Below are 12,340 nucleotides of genomic sequence, written 5' to 3'. Positions count from 1 at the left end.
TAGGTGGGCGTTATCTCATTAGATTTGAAAAATGTCATTTGTTTTTTTTACCAATGCCCAACCGTTTGGATTTTTTAAAGCAATCTTAGCACCAAAAAATATTTTTTGATACAAAATAAATGTTTTATATTCTTATTAAGAATAAAACAAGAGGATAAAAAAGGTCTGTCCTCTCGTAATTTTTTAAGCTTTTATCATGATTACTCTATACAACAGTAACAAGGAGTATAAACCCATTAGTGAAAGCAGTATTTTTCTCCGAAACAATCTCGCTTATGTTTATCCTCTCTAGACTTCGCTAAAAACGTATTACTCCTACGTAAAATATTAATAGACAGGCAAGGATTCATACCATTAAAGAAGGAGCGCAATATTATCCATATTTTCATTTCATATACAGAGATAAGAAATTATTATGTTTCTGAGAGGAGCTTCCCATTTTTGTTGTTGTTTTGAAAAATATAACGCAATGCACGGGCCTTGATAGATATAGGAGGCAATGAATGAAATGTATCACAATGCTCGCGCCTTGATAGATATAGGAGGCAATTATTGAAATATATCACAATGCACGGGCCTTGGTAGATATAGGTGGCAATGAAGGAAATATATCGCATGCACGGGCCTTGGTAGATATAGGAGGCAATGATAATCTATCTCTTTGCACGAGAGGTTTATCTTTGATATTTAAATAAATATAATTATTTTTAATTATTTTAATCTTCAATAATTAACATTAATAATAGTTAAATCGTTTAAAATACAGTTATACCTATTATCATCTCAAACTTTGCTAATATTGACGTTTAAAGTGAAGGGTCCCCCTCTTGCCCGCTTCCTTCAAATTTTGGGGTATATATACGATTCGTTTCCATCATAATAGTAAGGAAAAAGCGCAATTGCGAAAACCTTTGGTGGCGATCCCACCTTAGGGAGGCTTGACGTTTCTCGTAACCCTAGCTGATCGCCGCGTATATCCTAAAACCGAACGATGATAATGGAGTAGAAGCCAATGATACAGATTGGTGTCTATGTGGTATAGACGGAAGACCAGTGGATGGTGGTATTAGAAGCCAGTGTAAGTGCAGACTGGTGTCAATGTGGGATTGACAAAGAACAGAAGATGGTGGTGATTGGAAGCCAGTACGTACAGACTGGTGTCCAAGTCGAATGGACGAAGACCAGAAGATGGTGGTGATTAGAAGCCAGTAAGAACAGACTGGTGTCCGTGTGGGATGGACAAAGACCAGAAGATGGTGGTGATTAGAAGCCAGTAAGAACAGACTGGTGTCCGTGTGGGATGGACAAAGACCAGAAGATGGTGGTGTGAGAACTCAAGTAGAAAGCCATTTCCGTGACTGTGAAAGCAGTTCGGAAATGGCGAACACATTTGCTCCGTTACGCAAACTGCGAACGCGGTCACGTGGGTGTAACAACGGACAGACAGACACACAGACACGGCCGTTACAGAACCTCTCCTGGACTACGTCACACGGAGAGGTAAAAAATAATGATAAATGTTCCGTTAAAGCACTAAAAAATTGCAGCGCGACGCATTAAGCGTCTACCAAAAATTAAAACAACAGAAACACACGAAGCCCCATGACGATGTGCGCGGAACTAGTTGCGCGGTTAAGAATAACCCAGAACGAGTGAAAACGGAGGAAAAAACAGCCGATAATCTGTAAGTGCGTTTCAATGGGAAAACGGTCAGTCGAAAACTCCCTCACCAATATATCCTCCTAGCTTAAAGGGGCTTATCAGACCATGGAACAAACGACGATCTTCCGCATAGAGCTTAGCATAGCGGTTGGGTAGAAAAGGAGAGGGGGTCGGTCAGCCTCTTTCAACTTTCTACGAAAGCGCGCTATTTATTTCTAAAATGATCTCGTGCTGTAATTGGTTAGCGGTGTCCAAAGTAAAGTACCACCATGGATAAAGAATGCGCGTGAGGAAATTAGTTTTCACGCTATAGGATAGGCAACTCCCTATCTCGAACGAGAGCTTATTCTGTATATATTCTGTTAAAGCATCGGTTGTCAGCACGCGCAAATCTGTAACCAAGCTTTGTGTGTGCTGGCAAGAGACGAAAAACTTCAGCAATAAGACAAATTTGTGTGTTCACAAAAGACATACAGATACTAGTGTTTGTTCATTAATATTCTTACAGAGCATCCGCATTGTACTGTCATGGGTAAATCATAATCCTTTCTCCTTTAAAATCACCAATGAATGAAAAATATCACCTTAACACAATTTATCCCTTTTCACTCTAAGTGTGTTAATTTATATGTGCAGAGTACATTCCCAATGCACAGTTATAGACAAATCATAATGCTCTCCCTTTGAAAATCATCAATCACTCTTTTCATTCTCTCTTTAAAAAGACGAACGATACTTCTTCATCATCATCTTCTTCTTCTTCTTCTTCTACTAGTACTACTTCTTCTTCTTCAGACCAAGTCAAACTAATATCCCCATCGTTAGATGTACATCAAACGATGTGGCTAAAAAAGGCAAGTTTCTAGCCCAACTCAAAGACCGAGAGTCTTAAACTAGCCCAAACTTCTTACCAAATAACTTTGGAAAGTGCCCAAAATGTAAGAATTTATAACAAAAAACCTACTATTTCCAACTTTTCTTTAAAATTTAAAGAATACTTTAAATTTTTGTTGTTGGCTTATCTTATCTAGTGTACTGGCCAAATTTTCCAAACAATTTTGGTGATGTCGTGGCATAGAGAAGAGAACCTGTGACACCAATATGCGCGAGAAAGCTGCGCACAGTCAACAAAATTCTTCGGTACCTACATTCCCACGACACATTGATCCCGCGCAACTATACTGATAATATCTCCTTCCTTCTTTTCTCTGTTATTTCAACATAGTATAATAAATTAAAATGTTCCTCCTACCATGGCTAAATAATTCTACATCAACAAGAAATTAGTGTTGCCCATTCACGTTTTCGCCGTTCTGTGTTGGTTGGCGACGAGTAGACCACTCTGATCAATACGGAAATCCAACTATAGGCCTACTTTATTCTGCAGTACTCGCTTCAGGGTCATTAATACTTTAGTCCAGGAATGACATTTTACGAGTTTGTTCTTTCCCCCATACCTAGTTCCGGTTTTTAAATACGGCATAAACACTATTCCAAGTATACATATTTTATTCCTGTTCGTTATTATGCCATGTTCCCATTATACTTTGTTCCATTTATACTTTATTCCACCATCCCTTGTTAAACATTATGCATGTCAAAAATCCCTGTTAAAAAACTTAATGTTAAGAAAATTTCAATTGTGAAATGGTAATATAAATTCGAAATGGAAATTTTAAATTAAAGTTGTAATTAACTTAATAGATTTCCTTGAAAAAACCATGAGTTTCATCAAGTTTGCATGTTATATAATATTTATGCAAAATAAAAATTTGGCCTGAAACTTTTGAAACCCTTGATATTATGGCTTAAAACTATTCCCTAAATTATGAGCGTAAATAACTCCATGGGTTTCCTTGAAAAAACCATGAGTTTCATCGAGTTTGCATGATATATAATATTTATGCAAAATACAAATTTGGTTTGAAACCTGTGAAACCCTTGATATTATGGTGTACAATTAATCGCTAAATTATGAGCGTAAATAACTTAATAGGTTTCCTTGAAAAAACCATGAGTTTCATCGAGTTTTCGGTAAATTTATGCAAATTAGTATTCTTGTAGCAAACTTTTGAAATTAGCGGCCTTATGCATGGGGAAGTTTGCTGGTGAATTTTATGCAAATTAGTATATTGGCTGCAAACTATTGAAAATACTGGCCTTATGCAAGAAAAAGTTTGCAGAATTTATGCAATAGTATTTTTGAAGCAAACTTTTGAAAATGGCGGCCCTATGCAAAAAAATTGGTTTGCTGCAAATTTATGCAAATTAGTAGCGTCCGAAATGGGACGGGTTTACAAGTCCAAAACCAGTTTATTAATTGCTCGGACCAGTTTATTTATTCCAAAATTTGGGGTCAGTGGTCCCAGGGACAACTTTATTAATTATGGTTTTTGGAAAAAATAGACGGTGGGACCAGTTTATTAATTCGGGGTTCCTAATTAGAATTTTTCTAGCTCAACACATTTTCTACCAATTCTACTCATAGGCAGGGCCGGAAATAAGCACAGGACACTGGACATTGTCCAATAAAATTTTAAAATGTCCCATAATTTTTTTAAAAACTAAGGGGGTAACTGGACAGTTTGACCAATAAATTTTCCGAAGTTTTGATAGCTTGACTATGCAGGTGTGACACTATTTTGCACACTCCAGTGGACTATGTCCTATAAATTTTCCAGTCAAATAGGGGGTCACTGGACACATGTCCTTTAAGAAATTTTTCTTATTTCCGGCCCTGCTCATAGGGAAACAGCATGAAGCGGTTTTTGACCTTCTAGTGACGTCACGCCCGGAAGCCGCGACCTCTGGATTTGTTTTTATTTAATGGCCGCCATGTTGTATGTGAATTATTGGTAAAAAGCACCTTATAAATATAGTGGAAGACATGGCAAATCAACAAATTAATTTCGATACATCAGATTATTTAGAAACTTTAGCCGAAACAACTAAAAAAAGGTATAGGCCTATAGAAAAAATTTCATTGGTTAATTATGAGGATCCTTACTGTAAAAATACGGTAAATTGGAGCCAAGGCTTAAATGATTACGTCCCAAAAGTTGATAAATCCAAGGTTTTTTTACCTTGATTTCTTATTATTCTTGGAATTCTAAACAATATCTCACGACTTTCAGCAACAGCTTTGCTTTTACATTCAAAAACGCAACAGTATAGCACCATCTTTCGAGAGTTCAATGTATTTTTGTAGAGGGCGACACATACAATATGGCGGCCGATTCAAAATTCAAATCGGGCGGTAAAAAATTACAAACCGGTGACGTCACTGAATTGTTCGTGCTGTTTCCCTATAGGTAGTTATAACTCCTTGGCATTACAGAAACTAGAAATTCTCCTATGCGTCGTCTGCTAGAACATTTAAACATAGACAGAATACTACTAGCAGGGCCGGAAATAAGCACAGGACACTGGACATTGTCCAATAAAATTTTAAAATGTCCCATAATTTTTTTAAAAACTAAGGGGGTAACTGGACAGTTTGACCAATAAATTTTCCGAAGTTTTGATAGCTTGACTATGCAGGTGTGACACTATTTTGCACACTCCAGTGGACTATGTCCTATAAATTTTCCAGTCAAATAGGGGGTCACTGGACACATGTCCTTTAAGAAATTTTTCTTATTTCCGGCCCTGACTACTAGTAACCGCAAACGCCAAAAAAAAAAGAAAAAAAAATAGAACGTCTAGCAGACAGTTTAGCTTCTTCCTAACCGAAATCAGGGCCGGAAATAAGCACAGGAGTCAGGACACTGAACATTGTCCAATAAAATTTTAAAATGTCCCATAATTATGTTAAAAACTAAGGGGTCACTGGACAGTTTGACCAATAAATTTTCCGAAGCTTTGATAGCTTGACTATGGAGAAGCGATACTATTTTTGCACACTCCTATAAATTTTTCTGTCAAAAACACACTGGAGTCTGGACACATGTCCTATAAGAAATTTTTCTTATTTCCGGCCCTGTACCGAGTGATTCTCGCAGACGCAGTATTATGTCGGGAAAATATTGGAGATTCTGCTAGACTTGACCGCAAAAAATACCTATGACCTTTTTCAAAACAAGCTAATATTTTAATGACCAGCTCTGTAAAAGTTGGTATTTCGCGGTTAAGTCAATCCTTATTTCCTCAAATAAATATATCTCATCAATAGCAAATGACTCTCTCTAATGAAAATTAGGTACAATAGGGACTTGGCAGTACTATGTCATGCAACGACACGCTAGCTTCCATTAGTGCTAAAAACATACCAGGAGGAGGGACTTAAATAGCTTTCATTCTGTAAAAAAGAAAAAACAACAAAAAAAAACATACCCTAATGGCGCTGGGGTGGAGCCAAGCTCATTTTCCCAAGTTCCTACACAGAGTTAATCGAAATTAATTAATTAAATGCATGACCGTAAAATTTTACCATAGTCCCCACTTTTAGGTTGTGCTAAACCTTAGGTACACCTAGTTATAGCAACAAGAACTGCTATTTACATCTGACTAAAGTACTAAAATAACTCCGCCGATAATGATTATTTTAATAACCTTCATTAATGAACGATGCTTTTTCATATAATTCTAATTAGACCTTTTTGAAAAGTCGGGTTTAAAATTGACCACTTTGTTTTCCTAAGATCGAACATTCGCTATGTGGATCCAAGACGTTAGAGTTAGACACGGCTTCAAACAAAAGAACTTTGGTGGACTGGCAACTTTGATGTGGACGGCTTTGAATTCATATACCGGATGTTCGGTTGAAATCCTATATCGAGAATGCTTCACAACCCCCTCCCCCCGTTTTTGAAATGGGTCTTTTACTGAAATATACGTGACAATATGAACAAACATTAAAATTCAGCCATTAAACCTAGTGAAAAACCATGACCAACTTAATACCGCCGAAAGAAGTCTATCTAAGTTGACCATGGATAAACCTACTAAGAACTGAAAAAACAATAAGCATGAATGCAACGGTAAAGTTAGAGTTTGCATCTATTTTCCTATCTCTGTTGTTCCTTTTCAAACCATTCAGAACCAGAGCTGATGACGAATTAAGGACGCAAATGACGATCCAGGAGTGCTACGTTAAAACCTGAAGAAACTGCAGGCAATTCAAGTGGTTATGAAAGTTCCGAGGGGCTGGTCACTCCGGGAGGAAAATGGAGCTCGTTCGAAAAGCTCAAACGTTTGAAAAGGCGCTTGGAGCAATTTGAAAAACGTATCCAAAAACACCAGGAAAAGATTATGAAAAAGTTTGAGAAGAGAATGGCAAGAATTGAGAAAAATATTGAACGAAATTTAAAACAACTTTATGGTATGAGGGTCAAATTTGCCATGGAAGCAACGAAACTAAATAATACCTTGGAGAAAAAGGGAGATTAAACAATAAAATTAGTCAATTATTACGATAAGCGAAGATATAATTACTGTAATTCCAGTTGTAATATTAAGTGATGTTAAATAAAGCGTTTGAGACGAAATTGATACTAATAAATTGAAATTTCGTTAGTTACGGTTTTATGAATAACTAGCAAAATCATATTATTATTATTAGAAAAGAGGTCCGGTGTTGCCGTTAAGACATTTGGTTAGTTCTGGCCGCCATTTTAAAATATGGTGGTATAGTTAAAAGCACACAACCATAAATCCGGTGTGGTAATTAATCCATAATTACGATTGGAATCTTTTTCTCAGTCAGTGACACTTGTCAAGAACAGAAAAATATTTATTCCGAAAATCAAAACTCTTTATAGTACAACTAACGCATATAGTAAATGTTCCTTTCAAATTTTAAATTGCCGAATATGCTTAAACCCTTTTCATTTGCCCAAGTGATTTCTACGTTGATGTCTCATCAAACTACTCTTTTGTGTGCTTGCAAAGTAACACTGATCACATTTGAAGGGTTGTTCACCACTGTGAGTGAGTTGATGCCTGATCAAATCATTCTTCCGCGTGCTTGCAAAGTCACACTGATCACAAACGAAGGGTTTTTCCCCACTGTGAATGCGTCGATGTATGATCAAATGACACTTCTGCTTACTGCCATAGTCACACTGATCACATTTGAAGGGAGTTTGACCACTGTGAATGCGTTGATGTCTGAACAAATCACTATTCCGGGTGCAAGCATAATCACACTGATCGCATTTGAATGGTTTTTCACCACTGTGAATGCGTTCATGTACGATCAAATGACTCTTCTTGTTGCTCTCATAGTCACACTTTTCACATTTGTAGCGTTTCTCTTCAGTACCCTTTCTAAGGTGACGTTCTAGATCCCTTTTACATTCAATAGAATAGTTGCGCCGAGTTTCAGATTTTCCTACAGAAAGAAAAGAAATTAAAACTTCACATACCCGTTTAAGATGGTAGAATTAGTATCAACAGGGATAGATGTAATTTTAGAAACAGGAATGCAGAACAGATTAACCTGGTCGCGCGTCAAAGTTCCGGACACCCTTCCCGGGGACGGGGGGGGGGTGAAAGAAGAGGCGGGTCGTAGCGACAGAGGTAAAAAGGAACTACGTGTTTTTTGCCATCCCCGTCGTTACGTGTTGGAGGGAGGGGCTCCATAGGCTACGAGTAGGACTGAAGTAAATACTAAACGTTCTCCATTCCTGCTTCTAAAATTACATCTATCCCTGGTATCAAATATATTTATGCAAGGGCATGCTTGATAAAACCGATTATGCCTAGACTTAAAAAATAACACAAAACTAAAGAAAAAAATTTCGGAAAACTTCTCCGACTGCCTCCAAAGGCCTAAAATAACCTAAGCTATGAGAATCATTAGTTATGTAAACACTTAAGCCTTGGTCATAACATGAAGAGTATTAAAATTGGTAATACTGTTTTCGCTTTGTTTAGTACCTGTTGCTCTCTCAATTGTCAAAATTATGGACTATATTGGAAATGGGAAGAATTGCTTAATACAAGGGGAACAAGAACTAAGAAAAAATCATATTAATAGCTGTGGCGTTTCTGGAAAATCAATAGAATTTTTAACTAAGTTATATTGAAGCGCTAGTTCTTCAAAAGTCAGGATTATCGGAAGAGCCGCACAAGGTTAAATTGGACCTGAGTGACAGCAATGAATTCGTGGTAGTTTGTTCTTGCCCAGCAGGAGGAGGAGTAGGGTTTTCCAAGCATTGCATAGCTGTCCTACTCCTAAGCAGGGCACTGACGTAAAACAAACTTGGGGCAAACTAAAAAAATCAGTTCAAGAAATGCACAAGGGCGTTTTTTTTTGTTGCTTTCAAGTGACGAGCTAGGGCTGAAATAGCCTTACAGCTCCAAAAATATATAATCTCATTGATAAACTGTGTTGCATTACAGCTCCCAAGTACAAACGAATGCATTTTGATAAAACAAAACAAGTCCAAATTCTCAAATCACTAATGGGAAGTACAAATTACGAATCAGCCTTACAAAAGCACATAGAACTCAGTGAAAATTTCTTAACTCACGTCAGGAAAAGACAACTGGAAGAAGAAAGCAAGGAAAAACTGTTAACTGAAAGCCCCATCAAAAATGATAAAAATAGATTTCAAAGTGGTAAGAACTAGGGACAGCGTGATGTTGTTCTTCAATATTATACTGGACAGAGTGGATTTCACGCAGCTCAATTTAGATGCAAAAATTGCGATTAGTTTAAATTCACTCATCGGCGAAGAGAAAGATTTCTGATAGAGAGGTGAATGAAATGCCAAGTTTTAGTGGGAAAATGTAAAGCCCCGCCCATTGAGTTTTTTTTTGTTCATAAAATAATGCTCATTCCCGAGTTGTAGTAACACAGAAATGGATTTATATTTGTGCTATTTCCCAAATAGTCCCAACGTTAGGAAAAATGGTTCAAATTTGTTGGTAGACCGAACTATAATACCTTAATTTGAAAATACCTGACCTTTTTTTTTTGCAAGGAAATGTATTGTTTTTTCAATGAAAGACTAACATTTTTCTAGTAGCTACTTTGTTTGAAGGATAATTTTTCTCTGAATTTTTGCAGTTAATTACAGGATGATGATTGTAGTCTTTGTAAAGTGCGGTGCTTGGAGTCAATTTTGGTACCAAAAATGTAAATAATCACGATAATGAAACAGACGGAATGCTTGTTAAACTAGTTTTATTATGGTCTCAACTTAGCATTAATATGTCCAAAGTAAAACAAGTTGAAGTTTAACATACATTCATTCTGTTTCATAATAGTGATTATTTACATTTTTGCTTTTGCGCTTGCCCTCTTTTGGCAGACAAAAGGTATAAGCTTATAAACGGTATTCTTTTTTCCCCTTATTTTCTCGTGGAAAAGCCCCGCCTTTTTTAGTGTTTATGTGTTTACCCGCTATAGCGCCCAGCACCATAAGAATCTGAAAAAGAGACCCACATTAGGCTTGGGATCCTAGTAAAAGAGACGCACATTAGGCTTGGGATCCTCGTAAAAGAGAACCACATTAGGCTTGGGATCCTCGTAAAAGAGACGCACATTAGGCTTGGGATCCTCGTAAAAGAGAACCACATTAGGCTTGGGATCCTCGTAAAAGAGAACCACATTAGGCTTGGGATCCTCGTAAAAGAGAACCACATTAGGCTTGGGATCCTCGTAAAAGAGACCCACATTAGGCTTGGAATCCTAGATAAAGAGACGCATATTAGACTTGGAGCCCTCCATAAAAAGTGTTCCAGATGAAACTACAAGATCAACACTGTAATTTCTTATAGTAAAGCCCACACTGCAATTGGACCGATGGACTTTCGAAAAAGTCGTTCAAACTTCATTCGTTTCAAAGTGAAATTTACAGACGTATAATTCTCTCTTTTGGCAGTATATTTTATATCTATTGTATCAACTCTGAAGAAAAAATATTGCTGTGGGGCTAATTCTAGGCGATGGCCGTATATTTATATAAGAGTACAATCATTGAATAATTTTAGTTCCAGTCACATATTATGTTACAAGTATCAATTTTGAATTAAGAAAGCCATTTATAGCAAATGTTCCAGCCCGTTGGATAGAAATTTATTTTAAATAATGCCAAGCACAAAAGCGTACTGTGGCCGGAGCCATCTTGTTTTGTTACCTGTTATTCATTTAACAGAATATGACGACTTAGCTCGCCTTAATCTAGCGTTGGTTATTTAATTATAACATGTTTACTCGTTCACACAACGCAAAGATAACTTGTTTACAATCGGGTTCTTCGCTGACAGGTCGACAGCTACGTCGATGTAACTTAGCTTCTAATTTCAAATACAATAGGTGTGAAGTCATGCAGGGGTGAGTGTTTCTACATCTCCTCCCCTTTAATTGAAGCAGAAGGGCCCAGAAAATGGCAAGTTGAAGATTTTTGAATTCCTGGTGTTACTGATATCAACCCTGCAGCTTTGTCGAGTTTGGAAATTAACTAATTGTGACTTGTATGTCATAAAGAACAAAGAAACAACTATCTCAAATATATATAAATTAATCAAACTTCATTCCTCGTTAGACCTTTGCGTAAAACTGAATGCAAACCTTCCCAATAATAAACGTATAATAAAATATACGTGACAATATGAACAGCTCTATTCCGCCATTAAACCTCACCTACAAAGTAGTGAAAAACACAAGTACGAAGTCAAGGGTAAAGTTTAGCTTAGCGACAATTTTGCAGTCTCTCTCGTTTCTTCTGAAACCAGAAGTGATGACGATGTTAACGTAATTAAATTAAGATTCAAAGCAATAAATTATTAATCAATTATTATAGATACAATATCATTCTTTAATAGCGAAGATATAATTACTTAAATATTATTAATTATAGTTAAAAAAGGGGTTAAATTCAATATTGTAATTTTTAATAAAGAACTAACACAAAACATAGCATTACTACCAGATTCCCGTTAAGACGTTAGGCCAATTACATTTCACAATTTTATAATACGATCTAGCCTCTTCGGTGATTAATCCGTAACGACAGGCTTTTACAACTGAGGATCTACTACAGTTGTCAAGAACAGTAATGTGTGAAACGAAAATGAAAACGCGTTGCGTAATTAACACATTTTGAAAGAGTTCTTTCCTCGTTCTAAAGGGACTGTAAAGCTGTCGGCGGACCGCTGAATTTGTTTTTTTCAAAAAAACTTACCCGACCCATCCTCCCCTCTCTTGTGATTGGTTGAGTGCCGCCCTGCTTCGGCGTTTTCCCAGTACTGACCCGCGAGAGTCCGAGACCCCCGCTGCGTTTGCTAGAAGGAAAGACTTTCGTTTTGCTCACCCCCCGGGGATTGTGATGTAAATAACGACGCTTTCAAAAAAAAAAAAAAATTACAACGGTCCGCCGACTTCTTTAGAGACCCTTTAAATTGCTGAGTATTCTTAACTACAATCCATTTTATTAATTCAAGTGATTATTACGTTGATGTCTGATCAAATTATTCTTCTGCGTGCTGACATAATGACTGATCACATTTGAATTGTTTTTCACTACTATGAACGCGTTGATGTTTCATCAAATTATTCTTCACTGAGCAGGCATAATCACACTGATCACATTTGAAGGGTTTTTCATCACTGTGAATGCGTTGATGTGTGATCAAGTTATTTTTCTGATTGCAATCATAGTGACACAAATCACACATGAAGGGTTTTTCACCACTGTGAATGCGTTGATGCCTGATCATATCATTCCTC

The 12,340-nt window shown here is 36.9% G+C and overlaps 1 protein-coding gene across 1 annotated transcript; it reads right to left on the bottom strand.

Moving 5' to 3' along the window:
- Positions 1-11,405: 11,405 nt before the first annotated feature.
- Positions 11,406-12,330, bottom strand: LOC149620917 (uncharacterized). The gene has a single exon (XM_089855159.1). It carries the CDS (start codon positions 12,328-12,330, stop codon positions 12,082-12,084), a length of 249 nt encoding a protein of 82 aa, XP_089711285.1. The 3' UTR covers positions 11,406-12,081.
- Between the last annotated feature and the right edge of the window lie 10 nt (positions 12,331-12,340).

This window comes from Phalangium opilio, unplaced genomic scaffold, assembly GCF_054372755.1.
Source record: "Phalangium opilio isolate 3A_F unplaced genomic scaffold, DU_Popi_V2 ptg000209l_1, whole genome shotgun sequence".
Taxonomy (NCBI): Eukaryota; Metazoa; Arthropoda; class Arachnida; order Opiliones; family Phalangiidae; genus Phalangium; species Phalangium opilio.
The sequence above is the reverse complement of the archived record's forward strand: the minus strand, read 5'-3'. Positions and strand labels throughout refer to the sequence as shown.